This window comes from Diospyros lotus, chromosome 7 (genome assembly GCF_014633365.1).
Source record: "Diospyros lotus cultivar Yz01 chromosome 7, ASM1463336v1, whole genome shotgun sequence".
NCBI lineage: Eukaryota > Viridiplantae > Streptophyta > Magnoliopsida > Ericales > Ebenaceae > Diospyros > Diospyros lotus.
In genome coordinates, this window is record NC_068344.1 from 19,107,580 (window position 1) to 19,134,346 (window position 26,767).

The 26,767-nt window shown below is 39.8% G+C and overlaps 1 protein-coding gene across 1 annotated transcript in view; it reads right to left on the reverse strand.

Annotated features, from left to right (window-relative positions):
* LOC127806212 (protein GLUTELIN PRECURSOR ACCUMULATION 3) overlaps positions 1-26,767 on the reverse strand; it is a 79,762-nt gene that overhangs the window by 14,592 nt on the left and 38,403 nt on the right. The window contains exons 11-14 of the mRNA XM_052343351.1: positions 7,538-7,690; positions 6,843-6,940; positions 4,156-4,335; positions 3,973-4,085 (exon numbers count right to left, since the gene is read on the reverse strand). Coding sequence (XP_052199311.1) covers positions 3,973-4,085; positions 4,156-4,335; positions 6,843-6,940; positions 7,538-7,690 — 544 coding nt within the window. The remainder of the gene's footprint in view (positions 1-3,972; positions 4,086-4,155; positions 4,336-6,842; positions 6,941-7,537; positions 7,691-26,767) is intronic.

Here is a 26,767-nt window from a genome sequence, read left to right on the forward strand (position 1 = left end):
GTCCCTCTCATAGTGTTACCTCCTCTACTGCTATTACCAAAACCAATACTATTCTGTGTAGGAACATTAGCAAGATTTACAACATGTGCATGCATACCAGAATTCAGTGAATCAAAAGGTAGCCATAGATGATGAATTCTTAACAGACAGTCTTTGCTCATGCATTAAAAGTATTGAATTTTTCCAAATCAATCTCGACCATTTGATAAGTCACTAGGCTCACAACAGTTTCATATTCCTAATCTAGTTTGTTTAATATGGCAAGTAGTAAGTCCTTATCAGTTAGTGGCTCGCTTATTGCCACCAGAGCATGACTAATTGTCTTGATCTTAAGAATATAATCATTTATAGAGAGATCATCCTTTCTAATTGACTGTAATTTTTATTTCAATTGAAAGGACTTAGCTATCGTTTGGCGAGCATAAAGATTCTCTAAAGAAAGCCATACCTTGTCAGATGATTCACAATGAATCACCTGCGCTAAAACTTCTTCGTCAATTGTAGAGAACAACCATCCAAGTAGGAGTTGATTTGAATGCATCGCTTAGGCACTCAGGATTGACAACAGACTCGCCTCCAACCGAATCAAGCAAACTCTTTGGTGGAGGTGGCACCTTATTGAGGAACAAGACCGGGTCGAATGCCCTCACTGTGGTGAGTATTTGAGCCTTCTAAAATATGTAATTACTAGAGTCAAGCTTTATAGGAATAAAGCTGAAGGCCTTCGCTACTGTTGCAAAATCGGCCTGAGAAGCAAAAGATAAGGACGAGGAAGAATGAGGAGAGGGAGAGGAGAATGAATTGCGATCTTGATTTGAGGCTATCGGGACGAATGATTGGCTTTGATACCATGTAATGAAACCCTAGGTACAAAGAATAAACAGGACACGAGGAGAAGAAGAATACCTCGAGCAAAATGTATTAAGGATCAAGAATAATCATTACAAGAGCAGTGAGCTGTTATATATACAGCTCATAACAAAATAGAAAGAACCGCCTCACAACTTAAGTACTAATGCAAAGGCTACTAGCTACCAACTAACAATAACAACTAAACACATAGTCAAATGTAATACAACAATCATAACACTCAGCAATACAACAACCATAACCATCACAACAAGATATTAGGTGCTTCCACATAAACCACGCCACATAGCTAAATTTGTTGACAATAATGGAACATTATCTTTGGTTATCTGACCTTAAACTTGTTCAATTTCAAAACTCTGCATATCTTGGACTAGCTACTGGCAGAAAATAACCCAAGAGTAGACAACGCATTTACTACAACACAAAACTTGTAGTAAATTCTGTGAGAAAATAATTATAAGAGAAAAATCTAAGAGATTAGCCTCTCTTAGCTTGTTATTTATAATATGTATAATGGGCCTTAAACACTTATGGGCTTAATCTAATTACAAATAAAATACACACATACAATAATTACAATATATATAATTATACTAATAATTCTAACACTTTCCCTCAAGTTGGAGCATAGATATCATATGCACCAAGCTTGTTACAAATATATTCCACTCAAAGACCTTTTAGAGACTTGGTGAAGACATCTGCAAATTGATCATTGGAGTTAACAAATTCTGTAAAAATAACACTTTCAACTAGTTTTTCTTTAATAAAGTGACAGTCGATTTTAATATGCTTAGTCCGCTCATGGAACACTAGATTGGAAGCAATGTATAAGACAACCTGACTATCACAAACAAGCTTCATAGAGGACATTTAACAAACCTTGAGTTCTTGTAGGAGTTTTTTAAGCTACATGAGCTCACAAGTTGCATTAGCCATAGCCCGATACTTTGCCTCTGCACTAGATTTAGCTACTGTATTATGTTTCTTACTTTTCCAAGAAACCAGATTTCCTCCCACAAGAACACAATACCCAGAGGTTGACTGACGATCAGAAGAAGATCCTACCCAATCTGCATCTACATAACAACAAATATGTGTGTCCCTTATCCTCATAGAGTAGCCCTTTATTTGGCGCTCTTTTGATATATCTCAGAATCCGGATAACAGGATCCCAGTGAGAATCACATGGAGAACTGAGAAACTGAATAACTACACTCATAGAAAAAGCAATGTCGGGACAAGTGACTGTGAGATAGTTTAACTTACCTACCAATCTCCTATACCTTCTAGGATCTGAATAAAGCTCCCCCTGTCCCAACAAGAGTCGGACATTTGAATCGATTGGGGTGTTAACTGGTTTGTAGTTCACCATACTAGTTTCTTTCAAGATGTCAAGGGCATACTTCCTCTGAGAAACTGAGATACCACTTCCTGATTGAGCAACTTCAATACCCAAGAAATACCGAAGTCGACCTAGGTCTTTGGTCTGAAAGTGCTGATGTAGATGTTCCTTCAGCTTCTGTATTCCAACCTGATCACTCCCTGTGATAACAATATCATCTACATAAACAAGGTAGATACATAAAGAAGAAGAATGAGAATAGAAAACTGAATGATTAGCTTCACTTCGAGTGAGACCAAAGGTTTGAACCACAGTACTGAACCTGTCAAACCACGCCTGTGGAGATTGTTTCAGACCATAGAGAGACTTCTTGAGTTTGCAGACTACATTGGACTCCCCCTGAGCAACAAAACCAGGTGGTTGGTTGCTCCATATATACCTCTTGATGATGGACGACACACAAGATGACTATCAGACTGAGGAACTGCTGAAAGGGATGTCGGAGATGGAAGGAATGCCGACGATGAGAGTTGGGAAAGGCTAATGAACAAGAACCCTAAACTTGCTCTGATACCATGAAAAAGAAACGATAATTTTTCATACATCATTGTTGTTCATCAGGGATACATTTATACAGAAAAAGAAATCCCTAACAAATTCTAATCTCCTACTAATCTCCAATCAATCTCATACAATCATCTATCAATAGAGAAGGAAACTTAACTGTACATTCCTAACATATCATTGTTGTATATTCCTAATATATCATTTCCTAAATGGTGTAAATGAAGACTAAAATGACCATAAATCTACAGAATGAAACGGTGTAGGTTTGTAACCCTTAAAAGAAAATATAAAACTCTCTACACCCTCAAAATCTCTCCTTTGTTTTTCATGCCACATATACAAGAATAACAAACGCGATGCCAAAATTTTACATAAACGACAAGCAACTCCTCCAAACACACAAAAACTGAAGCACAAGGACTGGTATAAGCCACAGTACACCCCAAAATCATGTAAGTAAAGCACCAATGAACAGTGTAGGAAAACATGGTTTCACAGACTCTCCAAGCCTTTTTTTTTTACATGATGCACCAATGAATGACTGCTTGGTTTTTCTTTCTCAGATTGTGAGAAGGATAGCATCCAGCAACTGCTGAATGAAGAGGACAACTTTAGGAGAAACAAACATGCTCCATATAGCTTTCCAAGGAAAATCAGTTCTCCCTTTGTTACAAAAAATTATAATAGAATGAACAGACAGTAACATTTTCCCCTTATAAAAGGGTGCCATATCCAACTATCCTCCCTTTTACCAGTCAAAAGGATAAACATTGAGTAAATTGTAAAAGCTCTCTCTTTACTTTCCTGTGATTGTGCTGTTCACGTAGAGACCAAACATGACATAGCTGGAAAGATCCTTTTCCTCATATATTTAGTGTAGTACACAGGAGAAAGATAAGGCACTCAATTTAAAAGCTGAGGGTCTTTATTTTTCCTCATGTGCATTACTGTGAGTTCTTTCTTCTTAATGATCATGTATTTTCAAGCAGTAAAGGCCAAAGCCTATATTTATATCTGTCCTGACCTCGAGGTATGATTTGTTAGAACTTTTGAACTTGCCAGAAGCATACTGATCTGGCTCTAGAAGTAAAACCAAAATGACAAGTAAAAAGAACTACACACCAATCTTCTATAACCTTACAGGCCAAGTATTAAAAAAAAAAAGATGTAGAAAAATCCATCCTTACATATGATGACGTGCAATCAAGCGTTGATAGTCACGAAGCAAGGGGCCCAACTCCTTTAGTTGTATTAACTGCGGTGTGGATTTTCTCCAATGGTCACGAACAGCCTCAATTGCCTTTGGATAACCACATTGGAAAAGTTAGTTATATACACTGAAGGATATATCATAAATACAGAAAACTTACCTGATTGTGTGAAATATGTCCCTTGGAGGCAAATTTATCTGCAACCAATTGTGATGCCAGTTCCAGAAATTCCTTGTCTTCTGCTTCTTCTATGATTTGAAGCTTGGAGCCAGGAAGTGAGACACAAATCTTCAACCTTTTCTGTAGTTCTGAGACTGGAGACACTATCTTTTTGCTTTCCTGTGAAACATGGAGAATTATTTGTATTTGATTACATATGCAAAATTGACAAACATGTACATATCATGGTAAAAACGGTCACACTCATTATAGAACACCATTACATAAAAATTTCAGACCCTAATTTGGCATTTTACCAATTCTATTGCACTCTGATTTAGCAGGGGGGGGGGGGGGGGGGGGGGGGGGTGAGAAATAAAGAACCTTGGATTTATTTATTTGTTATTTTTTAGTAAAAGAACTTATCTTTGTTGGAGCAATTTTGCAAAGTAGCCTAAAACAACAGGTACTGTGAAGGTGGCCATAACTGGCTGTTACACCCATTACAACAGCCTATGGAATTTGCAGAGACTGTAGAGGCTGTGAACTTTATTCATACTGAACTTTATTCATATTGCACTCTGATTTAGCAGTATGAATAAAGTTCACAGCCTCTACAGTCTCTGCAAATTCCATAGGCTGTTGTAATGGGTGTAACAGCCAGTTATGGCCACCTTCACAGTACCTGTTGTTTTAGGCTACTTTGCAAAATTGCTCCAACAATGATAAGTTCTTTTACTAAAAAATAACAAATAAATAAATCCAAGGTTCTTTATTTCTTCCCCCCCCCCCCCCCCCCCCCCCCACGCGCGGGGCCAGTATATTGAACTTTGCCTTCTATATCTCAAGTGGGATTATGAAGTTAGGAAGCGGAAGACCAGACTTTTCTTTTAGCATGGTGCATTCCTGATCAGGATGGGGGGTTTAAACTTGATGCTAGGCCTCTCATGATTGGAATATTTAAGTTTTGTTTTCTTGGTTTTTCCTTTTTCCCTATTTAATTTTTTTTTCTCTGTAAGGCTTGGTACGTTGTTGTCCTCTGATTTCATTCTCTCTAAAATCCTTGCTTCACTTGGCTACATGAAATTATTAATTATAAAAAGACAAATAGGTAAAATTCTCCAAAACCATTTAAATCACATTGAATGTAATAAAAAAAAAAAAAGGAGTGCATATCAATAATTTAAGGAGTTGTGCAAAGAAGAAAGACTTCCATACATTCAGTTGAGTACCACTACATCATGCCAGTTACAATGCAACCGCAACATTGTCAAGATCACTTTTACAGACGCTGTCATTAACAAAACCATGATACTTACACATGGTATTTGGAAAAATATTGTGTTTGCAATATGCAACACCCCACCCTGTCCCAGGGTGCTACAGGGAGCAACAACTCAATCATCTGGGAGAATGCCAAATTATAGCTCATTGCAGCCAATCCCAAAACTTTCAGAAATTACAGTTCAGCCCCAATCACACCCTCTTCAACTTTAAACCTTGATTTCTAACCTGTTTTAGCTCAGATCGACACATGCAAGGCCAACCTGAAGGCCTCAAGAGGTGTAAGGAAGAATATTATAGCTTCGAACTGCAGGAGAAATGGAGAAACGGTGAGTTTAAACTTACTGACAAGCTGCCGCATGTGCCTACTATGTTTCCGGCAACCCTTCGGCTTCCACCATGACTTTTCTAACAGCTTGTCCGGTGGTTTCCTCCTCCTCTTTCCTTTTTCTCTTCCTTTCTTTTCTTTCTTCCTCTCAGTGGAATAGCCAACAATGTGCTAACACACACAAATATATCCAACTTTTTGGGTTTATTGCACATTCACCCCCAAGTTCCAACTTATTTCATAAGGTTCTAAAAATTCTCACATAAACCCCCTTTGGTTCTTTAAATTCTACTTTCCCAAACTTCCATAAATGCCCTTGTCACATATCCTGACATTTATTAATTTCCTCATTCAGGCCCCAAACTTTAAATCTTAAATTTCCTTGAGCCCTTGGGAATTCTTGAAATATTACTGGATTCACCCTATGGGGTCCACTTGTGCCCACTCAAGCTCCTCGAATTTCACCTTTTACCCCTCATCCCTCCTTGATTGAGAGGAGCATGTAATACAGGGTATTACACAATATGTCCTTAGGGTATTTTAGTTATATGCATAAGAAAGATATGCTTAATTGGAAGCACCAAATTGGATTGCTTAAGCAAGTATATTAATACCTTTCCTATATATGTGTGTTTATATACATGGTGAGAATTTATTGTAGCAAATGTCTTAAGTTTGTATATAGATGTTTACAGAACATGTTATATTGTGGTGAAACAAAAGCATTTTCAGACTTGAGAATTGTCTTGTAATCATCCACAAGCATTCTCCCTAGTTGAATAAAACTAATAATTTTAATAATGCTAATTATATAATAATACAACACAATTTTTTTTTTCAATCAGAATATCTATATTGTCTAGATACCCTTGACTGGTAAATAACGGCCCCTCAATGCACAAGCTTGCTTAATGTTGAAGACAGATTTTTCCACTTAAATGTAATTATGTATTATGTATCATGGACAAAGAGTACTAGAGAAAAAATGTGCTCAGAAAGGAAAATGAGAAGGCAAAATAAGGAAAGAAAAGAAAGTCAGATATGGACTGTCACATTAAAATTTTTACAAGCTTACCTTAACTGCAGGTTGCAAGGCATCAATTTCTGGGGAAACATCCTTATTTTCAGGAATTCTTGGTGGCAATGCTGATAATCTTTTTGCAATAGGGTCCTCTACAAAACATATGGTAATCAGTTTTGGAAAAGGATCAAATTTCAGGGGTTCAGATCTAAATCTGGACAGAACACAAAGATAAACTATTAATAAGTAGATACGCAAACAGCAGCATCTGTACGTAGCACACAATTTCTGTATAAAAATCAAATGGTAAGTGAATTTTAATACATCAATTTGTACCTAAAATATTACTATCGACTCACAGTAATTCTCATCATTTTCTTTCTGTTTTAAGCATCCTTTTGTCCATGATCCAATCCCTTTAGTCCTCATTCCTTTCAATAAACCAACATTTCAAGATTTCACTCTAGAATATGAGTAAGCTCATAGCACATCTCACTGGCATGCTAAAAGACTCTAAGCTGAATATGACAAAAGAGGTAACATAAAGCAAAACCACATGATCCTACATGACGCTTGAAACAAAATTTTTAGCAGCAAATAAAATATGCAATATTTATTGATTGACATTTCTCCTTCAAATGACTGGAATTAAGGTCATGTAGAAGTTGTAATAGTCATCCCAATTAAGTCCCAAAAAGGCCAGGAGTCAAACTGAAAAAAATACTAGCACACTAGTTGAAATCAAGCACCTTCAGCAACCAGCCACCATAAATCACCAAATGTTGTTTTTCCATCAAAGCCACCAAATAACAAATAACGTGAACCAATACACGTCATGGAATGGTAAGCTCGTGCAGCAGGGGGTTCATTGCTTGTAGGAAGACGCTTCCACTGCACAGAAACTACAAATGAAATGACATGAGGAATGCCAAACCAAGATCCACTACAACTCCATAAAAGTTAAATAAGAAGTAAAAATGGGGTTAGGAACAATTTGCAACCAATAATGTGTGGAATTATCATCTGTCTTTTATATATGTGTGTGTGTGCATAGAGGGAGGGAGGGAGGGCATATGTAGTGGGGATGCTGGAAGTTTCTGCAGATGCATAGGACCTCTTTTGTGATTTCTAGGGAAGGACATGGCTTGTTTATTGCCATTGAATGCAGTAGAGGCCCTGAAAGGTCTATTGTTTTGACAGGTTCTGTTATTCTTGGGTCAACTCCTTGGTTGCAATTTTGCGGTCACCATGGAGATTGGCTGTAATAGCAATGGAGGTAATACTCTGTAAGCAAGTAGGGAGGGTTGAAATGAGATGACTCCACAGAAATAAAAGGAAGTCCTCTCTGATTTCAGTCTTCAGAGCAGTGCAGCATCTGTACATTCAACAGCTCATTGATGGTGGTTAGGCTGGTGTTCCTGCTGTCTTAGCAAAGTCTTTCATTCCTAAAGTAGCAACCAAGGGGGTGGTTGATGTTAACTCCTACCTTCAAGCATTATCATTTCCAACTTGGCTGGAGTATTAGTTGGAAGTTCTGCACAAAGTCTGAAAATGAAGAGTATGATTTCAAGTTGAAGCCAATGAATCCAGAAGTACACAGATTTCTTCCAATCCTGTTTGGTAGGAACCTGTCAGATTGGTGCAAGTTCTTCCCAGATGCTTCCATATTGAATGTTTGGACTAACCAGAAATAGGGATTCCCCATAGCCATTACATGAAAGATTTGTGTGGTTCCTGGTTGCTGTTTTCCTACACTCAACGAAGAGCTGATAGAAAAAAGAAAATGGAGTGGGTGCTCAAAAAGCACAATGTAAAATTACTCCTCTGGGACAACACAGCTGGTTTTGTAGCAGCGTCGGTGAGACGAGACTTGATCATTCAATCACAACTTTGGGAAGACCCCTCTCTTTACTGAATTTCTACCTTACTGCATTTAGCCCTAGGTTCGACTTAACTTTTATTTATCAATTTTTCGTTCAAATGGTTTTGTACTGTATTCAGGAAACCTCACAAAGAAGGCCTTCAATGGGAGTGAGTTTTTTTTTTCCCTTTTTCTCTGCAGTCTCTTTTTTCCCTTGGCATCAGACCTCCTACAGCAGGACATCAAAGTAAGAAAACCTGATTTCTCTTCTTCTATGGCTTTATCAGACACCATTGTTTTTCACTGACCAATGTGTTTGTCTACATTTGGTGAGGGTGGACATGCGGACAGTTAACCTATGAGCTCCCCAACTTCCAGCTATGTGGCAGTCTAATGGCTCTAGCCTAGCAGAGGTGGAAATTTTCCTTTATTTTGTTGTCACCAATATTTTGACAATTAATTATTACTAGATTTACTATTTATTAATATTTTCATGATTTATACTAATATTTCAATATTATAAAAATATAATATTATTAATTAGTAATCAATTTTGAAATTATAATATTATAGAATATAAATTATTTATCGTTAATCAATTTTACTATTTATTGATCATGATGATATTTTCTATTATAATATTATTGTTAAAATTTAAAATTCATATATTTATGGTTTTTATTGATATTAGAGTAAATAAAATTAACATTGATTTTGATTGAGCTAGAATATCATGCTTTCTATTTGGAGAATAAGAGAAATCTCTCACTCTTTTGTGACGAAAACAGAAGAAAACAACCTAAAGATGTTTACTAGCAGTTAGTATAAGTTTAGGAAACTGGAAAACGAGTTTTTAATTTTTGTTTTCTGTTTTCCTATTTGGAAAATTTCCCCATCTCTCTCTCTCTGCCCTTTTTTTCCTTTTGCTAATTGACAAAGGAGAAAATTTTCTCATTTGAACACGTTTTCCAGTTTTTTTATTTTCTGTGAAAATTTTCCAGAAAACAGGCCTTTTTTTTCACAACTAAACAACCCCTGAATTGTATAATCCATTTTTCTAGTCATAGAAAAAGGGAGTGGTTGGGGGATGGTGTTTATGTATCTGTATATGTTAATAATAGAGTCAGAACAAAGATACATTGTGGGTTAGGGGTAGAGTTGGGTGGTTAGACAACTGGGTTAAATCTGTGACTTCTGTTTAGAAAGCCCTAGGAAAAACAAAGTTGATACCTTGGTTTGACTTTCTTCAGCTGTAGCTGAACCTGAGAACGTAGTAAGCATAAATGTATGGAATCATGTGCCTAGTAGGAGTTTCTTGGTTGAACCAGAGTACTTTAGGCATGTCTAATTTTAAGGCTTTGAACTGCATGTTCTTAAATTATTTTATTAGATTGACAAACAAAAGAAACCTCAGGAGAAGAGAAACCTATTAAAAACAACTTCTGCAAGTAGCACCAAACATGAGAGAAAGCTTTAGAAATTAGCATGCTTCATCAACTATGAAAAGGGTTCTAGTAGTATCTTAAGGAATAAGGGAAGGAAGGGGTCTTGCTTTGTCTTTAAGGTATTTTGTCAATCTTTTGGAAGATTAGGGGTGGGGTTATCAAGAATGAAAGTCATATTGAATGGGACGTGGTTTATTGGTGATGACTTTCAGGTCCCTATAACAGGTTAAGAGGTGCAATAATTTTTAGGATTATAAGGTATTTTCCAAATTTCATAGTAGCCTATGAGCTCATATATCTGCATTTGAAGGTCCCTATACATGGCTTACATCCTCATTACATCTTCATCTCATCCAGACTGTTACGTGGTCTCTTCTTATTGAGAGGAGCACTTGACCAATGTCTTCTAGTTGTGTTTGCCTAGTGTGGTGTTTGACAATTCTGACCATATCCCCTATTATTATTTACAGTGGTGGTCTTAGGTCAAGCCCTTCCCACTTTTTAAGTCTAAAAAATATGTAGCTTAGAGAGGAGTGTTCTGTTGTGTTTGTAGTAGTTGGTGAATAATCACAAAGTTGGTTGGTTCCTTAGTTTTTGAAATGCTAGTAAGGATAACTGGTTAAAGGAGTATTTACAAGAAGTGGAGTAAAGTGGTTGGCAAAATTAGTTTTAGAATTGGATGGACTTTACTAGGAGACAAAGTTGTGCGATCTCAAGGAAAGGCAAGGGCCCTTTTGTGTAAGATAAACTTAATAGAATGGAAAAGAAAAGATGGCATGAGAGACTTATAGTATCATAAGAGTTCAGCTGAAAAAAAAATGTCCAGGTTGATTTATGTTGATTTTCCTCGAAGAATACAAAAAATTTTCACAAAATGACAACTACTAATATAACTTTTTGCATGAAGGAGAGCAAAACAGTGTTTATATTGCCCATGGTATTATGGACTTTATACTTGCCTTCACACAAAGGACAAGGTGTTGAGGTTCACTCTTCTGGGTTGGATTTCCAGATTCTTCCCAATGAATACAAGTTTGGCTTGAAGTACCATTTTTTAAGACGAAGTTGTGAAAGCACTAAATGGTACTGGAGGTGAACAATAGAACTAAGTTTGAAGTGTTGTGTAGAATGAGAAAAAATACGATAATTCTTATGTATTGTACATATACAGATTCTGATACATATCTACAGAGCTGATCCCTAGATGGATAAGCCAGTTAGCAGCTAACAGGGAAATCAGATCTTAAATAGAAGGATCAAAATCAGATCATGAATACAAGGAAGGAAAAATCCAATCCTGAATAAAAGGAAGGGATCAAAGGAATCAATATTCACATTTAAACATAAAGACATTCTAGGGATTTCTAACACTCTCCCTCAAGCTGCTGACTGGATATCACACATTCCTAGCTTTCTTGTTAGTTCCTGGAATCTGCATATGGGAAGTCCTTTAGTTAAAACAGCTGCAATCTGTTCTCTGGACGGTACTTACAGTATGCTAATATAAGCACTGCTTCTATCTTCTCTTTGATGAAGTGTCTGTCTATCTCCACACATTTTGTTCAGTCATGTTGTACCGAATTATGTGCAATGCTAATGGCAGATTTATTATCATAGTACAGCTTCATATTCATATTTCATTTAATTCTCAAATCATCTAAGAAGATTTGAAGCCACAGTAATTCACAAATACCCAATGCCATTGCCCTAAATTCTGCTTCGGCACTTGACCTTACTACCACATTCTTCTTTTTTACTTCTCCACGTTACCAAATTATTTCCTATAAAGGTGCAATAGCCTGAGATAGATCTTCTGTCAGATAGTGAGCCTGCATAATCTGCATCAGTATAGGCTGTTAAGGACAAGTATTGGCCAGTTTTGTTGCAATAGCAGGCAATTAGGCTAATTTGAAAGGGGCAAAAGACACCCTACCTCTCCGCAACCCTCTTATTTATATCATTGGTATTTGCAGATTAGGAGTCTAGAAAAGAAAACTCTATACAAGGAAATAATCTTTTAATTACAGCCTATCTACAAGATATAACCTCCAATCAATAATTGTTGTCTTCCCTGATTTCCTCCATAGAATCAGTCTTCCATAATCCTGTACCAATAAGTCAAATCTTTCCAAAATAAGCATAGCTGTGTAACAGCTGTATGCAGTAATACAAAACTTCCAACACTCCCCCTCAAGGTAGTATATGAATGTCCTTCATGTCCATCTTGTAAATTATGGAAAGGAAGTCCTTGTTGTGTAATGCATTAGTGAAAGTGCTTGCCAGTTGATGCTTGTTGGAAGTCTCATAATACTACATACAGCTGTTACAGCCATACAGGTGTTACAACTGTAAATGAACAGCTGTGTGCTTATTTTGAAAAGATTGACTTATTGGTACAGGATTATGGAAGACTGCTTTTATGGAAGAAATCAGGGAAGACAACAATTATTAATTGGAAGTTATATCTTGTATATAGGCTGTAATTAGAACTTTATTTCCTTATATATAGTTTCCTTTTCTAGACTCCTTGTTTGTAAATACCAATTATATAAATAAGAGGATGTCATGGACTAGCGATGTAGGGGGGAAATACCAATTATATCTCTCTCTCTCGATCTTTCTTACTTGATTGGGAATTCTAAGTCAGATCCTTCGGGAGCTGACAATTTGGTATCAGAGCAACACTCTTCGGTGGCGTTCAGTTCTTTGAAAATTCATCGCCATGGCCAATGGAACAAGGATGAAGCAGATGGAGTCCCAGCTGCAGCAAGTCACGGCCGCAATGGCGGATATGCAAATGCAGATCGGGACTTTGGAATCCTCGGTCGAAACAAGGGTGGAGACCAGGATTAATAGAGCAATGGAAAGATGGCGGGAAGAGAATCAGAATCAGAGCACTGTCTTACGAGAACAAATGTGTGATCAGATGATCGAGCAGATGCATCAATTCATGAGGATGTTTTCGAGTTAACAACCGATAAGACTCTCTGTCGAATTTCCTCCTAAGGAGCGATCAAAGCCAATCCTTCCTGGAGTAGGAATGGAACTCCAACTAGTAGGATCATCAGAGTTTGAGTTGGAACCAGAGATTGTAGGGGAAAATACATTAGAAAGGAAGCCACGAACTCAGGATAATCGTAATTAGCCGAGTTTTCTGGTACCAAAGTTGGAGATACCACTCTTTGAAGGGGAGAATCCTAGGTGGTGGGTGAGATGTTGTAAGAGGATGTTTAGCCCCATACCATGTGCCTGAACAACAGAATAACTTCTGTCTACCTTAATGACATAGGAGATGCCTAGTTCCAAGGATGGATCAAGGTGAAGGAGGGTAGCACCTGGAATGAATTTGCAGATGATTTGTGTGAAAGATTTGGAGATAGGAGTATGATGGAAGTGATTGAAGAGATAAATAAACTCAAACAAGAAGGGACAATGTAGACCTACCAGCTCAAGTTTGAAGAGCTAAGGTCATTGATGATGATACATAACCTCCACTTAACCGAAGATTATTTTGTGTCAAGTTTCATTAGTGGTCTAGGTAATGAGGTGAGGCCAATGGTGAAAATGATGCAACCCTAAACTGTCAAACAAGCGGCTGAAAGTGCCTAGCTACAAGAGCTGACCATAGAGACTTTGATGAAGAAGCAGAAGGTTCAAATGAGAGGAGTTAGCTCAAGTGTTTGGTAGGTAGGGAACAAAGTAATGGGAAAGAAGACAGGGCAAGGTAACAAAGGTATGTTAGCATTAGTAGCCGCTACCCCTATTCCCACACAAGGAGGGAAGTTAGTAGAATTGAGACGTTAGGCCATGTTATGCTACTGATGTGGGGATAAGTACTTCTTGAGGCATAGGTGCAAAAGACAATTGCTCTTGCTGGAAGGAGAAGAGGATGAAGAAGTGGAAGGAGGAGAACCCTCCAAGGCTACGAGAGAGGATAAAGGAGAGATATCCTTACATGCACTCAAGGGGTTAGCCAACAACAAAATCATCAAGGTAGAGGGAAGAGCACACAATTAGCCACTAATGGTACTCATTGATAGTGGGAGTACCCATAGTTTTTTGGATGAGGCCATGGCAAGGAAGCTAAAGTGTGATGTCACTAGCACTCATCCCCTTTCAGCAACTATGGCAAATGGAAGTAAGGTCCTAAGTCAGACAGCTTGCATGGGATTCTGTTAGGAGATGAATGGGGAAGACTTTGTGGTTGATTTGAGACTATTGAAGTTAAGGGGGTGTGATGTTGTGCTTGGGGTGGACTAGATGAAAGGCCTAAGTCCTCGTAGTGTTAATTTCAATAAGATGGAGGTGACTTTTGAGAAAGATGGAAGAAGAAGGAGCCTAACGGGTAGCCATGAATCAGGGGTTTGTAAGATGATTTTGGGGAAAAGGTTGCAAAGGATGTTCAAAAGCAAGTTCTCCCTAGTGGCATAGCTATTCTCCATTCAATACAAAATCGCCAACTACCATCTTTCTTTTTGACTAATAGCAAGGGAGAGGCATAGGGGATGGTACTTGGATGTATAACAAAGGTATTTAGCATGTCTTTGATCATGCATTCAATTTCAACCTTTTGTTTTAGGGGGTATCTATATGAGCGGATGTTAATTGGCTCAACATTGGGTTTGAGGTTAATAGTGTGGTCAGTGGTCTATTGGTCTTGGGGGTGGTAGAGACTTAGATTCCTCAAACAAGTCCTCAAATTCATTTAAGAGTAAATCAAGAGAATCTAATTGAGTTACCTCCCAAGGAGCCTGTGTGGTATCCACTGAATTTAGCATGTAATGCCCTTCACCTTCTGTGTCATCCTTCCACTCCACGGCATGTACAAAGAATAGTTGGGCTACTTGTGTCCACTTGCTCTTAAACAATTTGTGTAGCCATTTGCCGGAAATCATCTTACATGTTCCTGTCTCCACATTGCCGGTTAAGTTCATCCTCCTTCCCCCCATCTCGAATGTCACCTTCATCTTGTTAAAGTCAAAACAGATGGGGCTGACTTCCCTCATCCAATCAACCCCTAGGACCATATCACATCCCCCCAACTTCAATAGGCGTAGGTCAGCCTCAAAGTCTTCCCCTTACATCTGCCAACAGAACCCAACACATGCTGAAAACACAAAACCTTATGGCCGTTAGCTATGGTGATTGACAGCGGCTGAGTCCTCATGAGGTTGCATTTCAATCTCTTAGCTATCCCCTTGTCCAAGAAGCTGTGAGTGCTTCCGCTATCAATCAGAATCATCAAACGGCTATCTCTTGCCTTTCCCTCCACCTTGATAATTTTATTGGTAACCACTCTATTAGGACCCCCGTTATTCATACCTATCAGAGGCGCAAGTGAAGGGGGGAAATCAGGGGCAGCCAAGGAAATTGACTCAGGGGAAAAAGAGTCCAAAGTCGATTAAGGGAAGAATATTCATTCACGAGGCTGTAATGGAATGAAGAGAAGGTATAAAAGGGGAGGAGAAAGGAGAGAGAGAAGGGAGGAAAATTCTGGACAACAGTTGTGAGAGAGAGAAGGCCCTCTCGAATAGGTTGATTTGTTGTTTTAGCTTATAAACGTTCTAGCAATTGCCGTAATCCTTGTAAACACTGCCTTTTCTACTGTTCTAGTACTAAATTCAATCAAAAGAGTGAGTTTCTATCATTCTAGTATCAGAGCACTAATCCATGGGGGTATCCGTTTTTGAGAGAGTCGAGGAGCTAGAGGGAAGATTGAAGATGTATCAACAACAAATAGAAGGACGAATGAAGGGATTGCAAGTCAGGTTGGATTCCATAAGAAATGAATTCCAGAGGGTGCAAAAATAGAGAAGAACATGACGATGATGTTGGACCAATTCAACTTACTAATAGAGTAGTGGGAAGTGCAGGGGAAGGATAAGAAGGGGAAACGAGGTGAAGAGAACGTACCCATGGGTTCCTCTTTTATAGTGGACGAGACACTGGTGTTGGGAGAAAGGGCGAGGGATGAAGGCGGCGGGCTTTGAAAGATCGGAGGTGAGCAATCGACACTTGGAGATGCCCATATTTGAGGGAGACGACCTCGATGGTTGGGTCTTTAGGGCAGAGCGTTACTTCACCGTGGACCGATTGACCGAAGCAGAGAAATTAGATTCGGCAACGCTCTGTTTTGAAGGGGCTGCTCTCACCTGGTTTTAACGGGAGCAATGGCGACAGCGTGTAAAGAGTTGGGAGGAGCTCAAGGCGATGCTGGTAAGTCATTTCCGATCGACTCAAGAAGGCACCATGGAGGAGAGATTCCTCATGCTTAGGCAGTTGGGATCCATCAAGGACTACAGCCTTTGTTTCGAGACTCTAGCCTCACCGCTTGAAGAGCTGCCAGAAGCATTTATGGAAGGCCCTTTTATAAATGGCATGAGGCCAGATATCTGAGCGGAGATGAGGGTTCTGCGGCCAACGAGACTGGAATAGATGATGGATCTGGCCCAATGGATTGAGGAAAGGAATCAGGTGGTTCGTGGAGGTTATTTTGGATCAGGCCCATCTCAGGCACTAGCCCCTTCCACCCCAACAACAAACCCCCAGCCGACGGTGATTCGGCCCCCTCTGTCGGCATCGCCGAAGTCGGCGACACCCAGCCTAACTTCCTCACACCAACCACCAACGGTCGGTAAGTAGAGCAACCCTCCTTTTAAACGGCTGAGTGAGAGTGAGTTGCAAACCAAACGGGCGAAGGGTTTATGTTTTCGTTGCAATAAGAAGTACTCGGTGGGGCACAAGTGCAAGAACAAAGAGCTGCAGGTGATGGTAATCTATGAGGAGGAAATAGAAAAAGGAGAAAAAGAAACAAAGGGGGCTAAAACAGGGGAGAATTTAGGGGAAATAGGAGACATAATTAAAATGGGGGAAGTGGTGGAACTATCCCTAAATTCTGTAGTGGGGTTAACACCTCCACAGACCATGAAGATCAAGGGAGAAATTGAAGGGCAAGAAGTGGTGGTCTTAATCGATAGTGGGGCTTCCCATAACTTCATAGCTGTTGAACTGGTATAGAAGTTGGGGCTACTTTGGACTCAAATGAGAGGTTATGGAGTGATCATGGGGTCAGGCATGGTTGTACAAGGGGCTAGAGTGTGTAAGGGGGTTACACTAACGTTGCAAAATGTTGAGGTAGTCGAGGATTTCCTACCATTAGAGTTGGGAAGCGCAGATGTAATCCTCAGAATGAAGTGGTTAGCCATGCTTGGGAAGACCCAAGTAGATTGGGGCTCATTAGTTATGAAGTTTAGATCAGGGGGGTATGATGGTAACACTGCATGGGGACCCCAGACTTAGCAAAACATTGGTAACCTTGAAGTCGATGATGAAGGCATTCTGAGAAAATGGAGGAGTGTTGTTGGAGTTCGGGAGTTTGACAGCTGAGGACAAAATGGCGAAAGAGTCAATTCCTGCAGATTTGCAGGAGCTGCTGGCAGAATTCAAGGAGGTGTTTGAGGAGTCGTGTGGGCTGCCCCCGCACAGGAGGAGGGATCACATGATTATGTTGCAATTCGGAGTCCCTCCGATAAGCGTACAACCTTATCATTACCCCCATCTCCAGAAAAAATAAGATTGAGAAGCTGGTTCGAGAAATGTTGGCAGTAGGTCTTATCAGGCCGAGTATCAGCCCATTTTCCATCCCTGTGTTGCTAGTCAAGAAGAAGGATGATGGTTGGAGATTTTGTGTGGATTACAGGGCTTTAAACAAGGTAACAATTCCTGATAAATTTCCTATTCCTGTCATTGAAAAGTTATTGGACAGATTACATGGGGCTGCTGTTTTTTCTAAGCTAGACTTGAAATTGGGATATCATCAAATACGAATCGCACCTGATGACATCCCGAATACTGCTTTTCACACCCACGAGGGTCATTATGAATTTTTAGTCATGCCGTTTGGATTAACAAATACACCCACCACATTCCAATCACTGATGAATGAGATTTTTAAGGAACACTTGAAACAGTTCGTTTTGGTGTTTTTTGATGACATTTTGGTCTACAGTAAGAATATGGGTGAACAAAGGAACATCTGAGGTGTGTATTAGGGGTCCTAACCGCTCACTAGCTGTATGCTAATGCCCAAAAGTGTAAGTTTGGGCAACGAGAGGTTGAATATTTAGGGCACGTCATCTCACAAGAAGGTGTGCCTGCCGATAGTGCTAAAGTTAAAGCGATTTTGGAATAGCCCAGCCCCAAGTCATTACGAGAACTCCAAGGATTTTTTGGCCTTACAAGGTATTATCGGAGGATCGTAAGGAATTACGACAAGCTTGCATGGCTGCTAACAGATCGCCTTTGGAAGGATAATTTCTCTTGGGATGAGGTAACGGAGAAGGCTTTCCAATCTCTTAAAAGGGCGATGATAGAACTATCGGTGTTGGCTTTACTGGACTTTTCAAAGGAATTCATTGTGGAGATAAGACGCGTCGGGACATGGATTAGGGGAAGTCCTGATGCAGGAGCAGCGGCCTATCGCTTTCCTCAATCATGCCTTAAATCCCAATGGTCGAAACAAGTCAGTGTATGAAAAGGAGTTGATGGCAATAGTCTTCGCGATGAGGAAGTGGAGACATTATTTATTGGGGCGAAGGTTCGTTATACGAACAGATCAGCGAAGCCTTAAATTCTTGATGGAACAGCAGGTAGTTAATTCGGAGTGCCAAAAGTGGGTTGTGAAATTGATGGGATATGACTTTGAGATTCAATATCGCCCAAGGTTGGAGAATCGAGCTGTGGATGCCCTCTCCTGCCTCTATTCACCTGTTATGCTTATGACCCTCATCATTCCCCGAGTATTGCAACTAGACCAACTCAAAAAGGAGGTTTGAGGAAGAAGAGACACTTTAGGAAATTATTAGGGAAGTGCTAGAAGATCCCACTAACAAACCCAAGTTTGCATGGGTGGATGGACAGTTGTTGTACAAAGGGAAATTATATCTTCCTAAGAGCTCCACTCTCATTCCTCTGGTGTTAAAGGAAGGACACGATGGACAAATTGGGGCCCACTCCGGGTTTCTCAAGACTTATAATAGGATATTAGCCAACGTGTATTGGGCAGGGATGGAGCGAGATATTCAGCGATTTGTTAGACATTGCCCTGTGTGCCAGCAAAATAAATATGTGGCACTGTCGCCAGGAGGTTTGCTGTAGCCACTTCAAGCCCCTCGTCAAATTTGGGAAGATGCATCCATGGATTTCATCGAAGGGTTGCCCAAATCAGCAGGGGATGGATTCTATCTTGGTGGTGGTGGATTGACTCAGTAAATACGAACATTTTATTACTCTAAGGCACCCATTTACAGCAACCAGCATAGCAGGGGTTTTTGTGAAGGAGATTGTTCGATTGCATGGAGTTCCAAACTCTATCGTTTCCAATAAAGATAAAATATTTGTCAGCCATTTTTGGGAAGAACTATTCAAGTTGCAAGGCACTCAGTTGAATTTAAGCACCTCCTACCACTCTTAGTCTGATGGTCAGCGAGCACAAGCAAGAATGAAGGATATAACAGATAAAAGGCGACGAGACGTGCACTTTGAGGTTAACGAATTGGTTTATGTGAAAATCCGCCCCTATAGACAGAAGACGTTGGCTACTAGGGTGAACGAGAAACTGTCACCGAAATTTTATGGGCCCTTTGTTGTGAAGAAGAAGATCGAGAAGGTGGCATACAAGCTGTCCCTACCACCTTCCTGCGTGATCCACCCCATATTCCATGTCTCCTAGCTTCGCAAGGCGAAAGGAGCAATGTAGGAGACGACAAAAATTCCAGACCAGCTCACTACTAAGTTGGAGATGAGGGTGGAGCCAGAATTTCTATTGGGAGTAAGGCTAGGCACAGGGAAGAATTTGAGGAGCCTTGATGTTCTTATCCAATGGAAGGGGCTGCCACCCTTGGAAGAAACTTGAGAGCCCTACCATTAGATACAACAACAATTCCCTGAATTCCATCTTGAGGACAAGGTGTGTCTTTTGGGCGGGGGTAATGTTAGGACCCCCGTTATTCATACCTATCAGAGGCGTAAAAGGAAGGGGGGGGGGGGGGAATCAAGGGGAAATCAAGGGCAGCCATGGAAATTGACTCAAGGGCAAAAGAGTCCAAAGTCGGTTAGGGGAAGAATATTCATTCACGTGGCTACAACGAAATGAAGAGAAGGTATAAAAGGGGAGGAAAATTCTGAACAACAGTTGTGGGAGAGAGAAGGCCCTCTCGAATAGGCCGATTTGTAGTTTTAGCTTATACACGTTCTAGCAATTGCTATAATCCTTGTAAACACTGAATTTCTACTGTTTTAGTACAAAATTCAATCAAAAGAGTGAGTTTCTATCACACTCCTCTTAGAGCATGTAAGGAGATCTCCACCTTCTCCTCTTCCTCATCCTTTTCTTGATTGTATTTATCCTCTTCTTCTCCCACATCTTCTTTTGTCCCCTCTAGCAGCAACAACTACCTTTTATATTGGTGGCCTGGTGTGTATTTGTCTCCACACCTAAAGCAGAGACCTACCAATCACCTCTACTCCACCAAGTTTCCTAGAAATGGTTGAGGGGGTGTTGGTAGGGTTGCCAACCCCTTGCTGCCTTAGTGCATGGTTCCTCCATTCCTACCCTATCCTCTACTACTTTCTTGCAAGGGGACCATCTGCCACCCTTTATTTACACCCTTTTGCTTATTAACCAGTGCCTCCACTGTCAATTCCTGAAGTTTGGCACACTCAACGGCTTGTTGGACAGTCTTGGGTTGAAACATCTTGATTGTGGGATGGATTTCTTCATTCAAGCTGCTAATGAAGCTTGACACAAAGTACCCTTCTGTGAGGGTAGGATTTGAGAGTAACATGAGGGCCTTCAACTCTTCAAACCTTTGTTGATAGGCTTGCACCGATCCCTTTCGTCTCATCTTATTGAACCCTTCAACCACATCCAGCATTCTCTTCTCACCAAACCGCTCACATAACCCTTCCACAAATCCCCTCCCCCCCCCCGCCCCAAGGTGTACTCTTCCTTCACCCCACTCCAGCCTTGATACCATGCGCCTCCCATGTCATTTAGATAAGCGTTTGCCAGTGTCACCTTTTGGGTTTCAACTACATTGTACAGGCTAAACACCCTTTCACAACACCTCGGGTTTTGGCCATCAAATAGAGATATCTCCATCTTAGGCGTAGGGAGCTGGTGCAATCCGATTCCGTTGCCTTGCCTCCTGACTCTTACATTCTCCTCCATCACCTACGGTTCAACCTGCAACTCTGCCGATCCCTCTGATCAAAAGTTACCTCCTGGCCATGTAAGATCGACTCAGATCTTTCTCTCGGGGGAAATTCAGGTGAAATACTTACCAAAGTCTAGCGAGTAAGCATCAGAACAAACTATTGCATCTGATCTCTAAGGGCTTGACCCTGCTCCCTCATTTGATCCTCCAGCCTTGCCATCTGCAAACTCCTTTCCTCGTGCCACACATTCACCGCACCTTCAATTCTCCGATCCACAGAATTTTCCAACACCTCCATCCTACTTTGCCTTTCCTCCATCGTCATCGACACCTGGTGCAACTACGACTCCATCTGCTTCATCCTAGTTTCGTCCGCCATCTCCTACTTCGATCGCCCAAGATGATACTCTGATACCAAATTGCGCAATTCAATGAGAATTCTCTCGCAATTCAATGAGCAGGAATTGATAGATCAGAAGGAAAGAAGGAAGAACAGGGAGATAGAGAGAAAGAAATAGAGAGAGAGAGAGAGATGAATCAATTGAATTCTCAATGGATGATTCTCCTAACCACTAAGGTTGGTTTATATTTACCAAGCCTTAGTGCCAACATTTGGATTACATTTGAATTAGACCCATGTGCTGTAACTACCAATCTACTCCATATTATCCCTCTACCTTCGTAATCTCCTTATTTACATTATAGTCCCGTGACATACATTTACAGCAGTAAATGAACAACTTTGCTTATTTTGGAAAGATTGACTTATTGGTACAGGATTATGAAACAAAATACCTCTTATGGGGTTGATTTCAAATGGTGAAGGATCTTTTGAACAACTTGCATATGCTCCTCTCTTGGATCATTCATAAACTAGCTAACTGTACTAATAGCAAAGGATATGTTTGGCCTTGTGTGTGATCTAGTCAATTGGAATACTTGCAACTTTTCGTCCTAGAGTTCCAATATCTTTCAATAGATCTAACACATACTTTTTCTGAGATAAGAAGATACCTTCCTTAAAATAAGCTACCTGTATCCCAAGGAAGTATTTTAATCTTCCAAGATTCTTGATTTCAAATTCCCTAGCCAATTGGTCCTTTAAACAACTTTTCTCAACCATGTCATTCCCTGTCACTATAATGTCATCCATGTACACCAAAAATGCAGTAACCTCCCCTTTAGGTGAGTTCTTGATAAACCGAGTGTTAGTGTTAGTGCCCTAAATGCTATATTTACACTACATGTGATGTATGTGAATGGCACTAATGATGTTATCTTGTATAATATATGTTTCATATATATAAGGACATATCTTCATTCATACTCTCCGTTTTAATTTATGAATCAGTCCTTAGATTTCCTAGTAAAGATTTGATTCTTAAGTGTTAAGAATGATATGACACAGATTTCTAGTTCAAGATTTCTTAAAGGAATTCCTGGTCCTAAGATTTATCAGAAGGGGAATATGATTTATCTATTATGGACTAGCACATGTGCTACTACTATTATTTAGCATAAGATGCTAATGAGTATGGGTGGTTAGTCATATGCCATCTTGCATGAGATGCAGATAATAGACATGTAGGTAGGGTGTTAGTTGAACATCTACTAAATGTGATGCCTGCGACAAATCACATGGCTTTTATGATTAATGATCTGTTGCTGGTTCTCAATTGTGTATTTGATCCTTTAACCGGAGGCGACAGCGTTGTCTTGTGCATTGGTGTCGAAGATTTACCGTTGAACAGAACCATCAGGAGTAAGAGGTGAGAATGTTCTCTATGTGGTCTTCAAGCAGTGGTGTATGGAGGCAGATGTTCGCTAATGGGATCCATTGTCCTCCAACAGATGGGGGTGAACATCCTATGTAGTCTTAATTGGTAGTGGTTGATACACTCCTGGCCAGGATGAGCCTAATCGGAAAGTGTTTCCGATGTCGAAAATTGTTCCAAAATGTTACTTTGATCACACCGTACTAGATCTGTCATAGTTATCAAGCCTTGTGAGTTTAATCAGTCCGTGACTCTCATTCAGTCAGGATGTTAGTCAATGGAAGGATTAAAGTGCACGATAATCGAAGAACCTTAATGGGTTCATTTGAAGTTCAGACTTCATTACCCTTAGGATCATCCTGAGTCCTGGCAAGGGGATACTCAAGATCTTTCAGGATGCTTTGGGGATTTGGAAAGATTCTCTTAGTAAGTCGAAGTGTTTGACCGGCATTAAAGAGTTGACATGTCTTGATTGCTATATGGCTATGGAACTAGAAAGTCACACGCACAACGAGTGTTGCGCCGATTAGGGATCCATTGCTATAAGTGTGTTCCTCCTTATTAAAGAGTTAATGTTGATGGTTGCAGTTAATTGTTAACCAAAGAGATCCAACTTTATGGGAGACCACTAAGTGTTAGCGGGGCACACTGCTAAGAGTTAACAACACCTTGGTTTCACTAAGATTAGTGAAAAGGCTATTAAGTGTTAATAGCAAGGCAAAGTACAACATTGCATGGTGGCAGTTATGGTCAGTCGACCGGTAGCCTTGTGGCTATTGACCGATTGGACTGGTTGATTGTTGCTTGTGAGGCGGTCAACAGTTTCTTGTGAGACCGTCAACCGTGCCTTATAAGTTATCGAATGTTTTGAGCCGGACCTAACTCCCTATGTCGTGCATAAATATCTTGGAAGGTGGTAGAAGAAAGTAGAAGCCAGCTTGCACGCATAGAAGGTTGGAGAAGTTGAGAAAAATATCTAGAGGCTCTCTCACGTAGGTTTCTCTTCATCTTTATCTTTGGTGTGGCTTCTTCTTCTCCTTCTAAGATCTACTTGCTATTAGATAACCAAGGCAACCCTTGAGGAATCTCTCCAGCCTTGCATTACCTTCTTCAAGAGGGTGTTAGTCGTGCTCTAAGAAGGGTTCAGTGGCAGCTCGGGCATAGACGAACTAGGACCTCTTCGCTCGAGGAGGCAGGTTTGTCACCCGGCTTACAAGTTCGTGGGAGGAGCTTAGAGCTTCTTTTGTGGACAACCGAGGTGGAAGATCATCCTATAGGTATTTCTGAAATCCCCCTATGGTTGGTTTTATGTTTTGAGCATATGGATGATTTATACCAGGTCTCGCAAGGGTAGTTTTTGCTTCCGTTGCTTGTTAGGTTTATGAAAAGATTTAAAAACCGGTGTCCCTTGCGTTGATCCACCAAGCATTGGTTTTTTGGGCCTCGCCCCCCTTCAAGTATAATCCCCCCAACTTTGTTTGTACTCCATCTTCTTCATTACTTGTGCAAATCTCTCAAACCACACCCTTGGAGATTGCTTTAAGCCATAAAGTGCCTTTTTGTTCAACATTCTAATTGAACCCAGGTGGTAGTTCCATGTACACCACTTCCCCAAGGTCTCCATGTAAAAAGGCATTTTTTACATCAAATTATTGTAAACTCCAACCAAAACAAGCAGCCAAGGATATCAAAACACGGATTGTATTCATCTTTGCAAAGGGGCAAAGGTTTCTAGGTAGTCAATCCCATGCTTCTAAGTATATCCTCTAGCCACTAATATTGCCTTGTACCTTTCCAGGGAACCATCAGCCTTATGCTTTAAAGTATACACCCATTTACACCCTACTAGGACTGCTCCCTTTGGTCTCATGACAATATCCCGTGTTTTATTTTTTCTCCAAAGCATTTATTTCTTCTTTCATGGCTTGGATCCAAATTCTTGTCTTTCAATTCCTCTTGCACACTTCTTGGGATATCGATTAGAATTGAGACTAGTGAAAAAGGTTTTTATGTTGAAGATAGAGTTTGTCATAGGAAATAAAATGTGAAATAGTGTGCTATGTACAACTTTGGTTTCCTTTTCTCAAAGCAATAGGAAGATCAAGTTCAATACAAGTATCATGAAGAGAAGATGTATCAATGAGTTTATCTGTGGAAGGTTCAACTATATCATGAAGAGAGGAAGTGTCAGTGAGTTTGCTAACCTACCTCAATCGTGGGTCTTGGTCAAATGAGGGAACTCGCATTGGAGCTGAATTGACTCGAGTAAACATGTGTTGGACTTGTAAATTTCTTCTTTGGAGGCTAAGTCAACTAGTGATCAGATTCTGGTTGCTCACCTAGTTTTGCAGCTGAAGGATCGTGGTCAAGTCTAGAAATATGCACAAATTAACCTATTGGGTGAGTCAACCTAGCTAGGTTAAGGTTTGGCTGCATCAATATGGTCAGGTAAGTCAGCGAGTTTGGAAGATCCAGTTAAGGAATTTCATCATCCTAAGGTTAGGAGACCACTTTATTTCTTATTGGAAATGATACCTTGTGGTGTTTGGCAAGTGCACAAGAGTCACAATGAAGGGAACTAACATCAAGATCTTTAAAGAGAAATGAAAACATCTATTTAAGAAAGGCAAAGGGGGGGTGACTGAGCCTACAATGCTCTAATCGAATTTTTGACAAGTTTGAAACAACATGACCTCCAGTAGAACTTTGAGAAGAGCAACTAAGAGAGAACCAAACACCACTATCCATGGATCCAACATGTCTTCTCAAGGTAGTACAACCCATCCCGCTCCTTACCATATCTAATCATCTTCCCCAAATCTCATTCTTGAAATACACAATGAGTAGAGTAAAAAATAATCAAACAATTCAAAGACTCAGTTAGTGGATGGATGGATATGAGATTCATGAAAAGTCTTGGGACATGTAAACCATTATTAAGGGGAGAGAGAAGGTGTTAGGCATGTATGGCCAAGACCTGTAATTGCAATGGGACTGCCATCTACAACTGTGATATTCCTGTCTCCAGACCATGGTTGATAGGAATCAAGGGTAGCAGTTAGGGTTGGCAATTGTTCGGTTTGGTTTCAATTTTTGCCAAAACCATAACCAAACCAAACTTAAATTACTAAAACCAAAACCAAACCATTACCCATTGGTTTTAAAAATTAAAAACCATAACCAAACCATTCGATTTCGGTTCAGTTTCGGTTTTAACCATAGTTTTTTTAGTTTGATCCATACCAACAAACAAGGACAAACTCTTGCAAATATCATTCATAAAACTTTTTGATAACTCCACAACAAACAAAGACAAACTCTAATAAAGTTACCTTCTTCTTGCATAAAGTTACAAATTAACTTCAAACTTCTTAGATATAATTATTTGACTGATAAAAATAAAATGATTTAAGATTAGGTTTTATTTTTATTTGTTAATTACTTTATAAATGTTAAATATTTTATATATTTGTAATGCATTAGTTAAAATACTTGTAAAAAAATGCATTAGTCAATATATATATTATGTGTATATATAATATATTAAATAAATAAATATATATCATATATATGTATATTCAGTTTGGTTTGGTTCAATTACCAACACATTTGGTTCGGTTTGGGTTCAGGTTTTGGTTTGAATTTAGTGAAAACCATAACCAAAACATACCCATTGAAACAG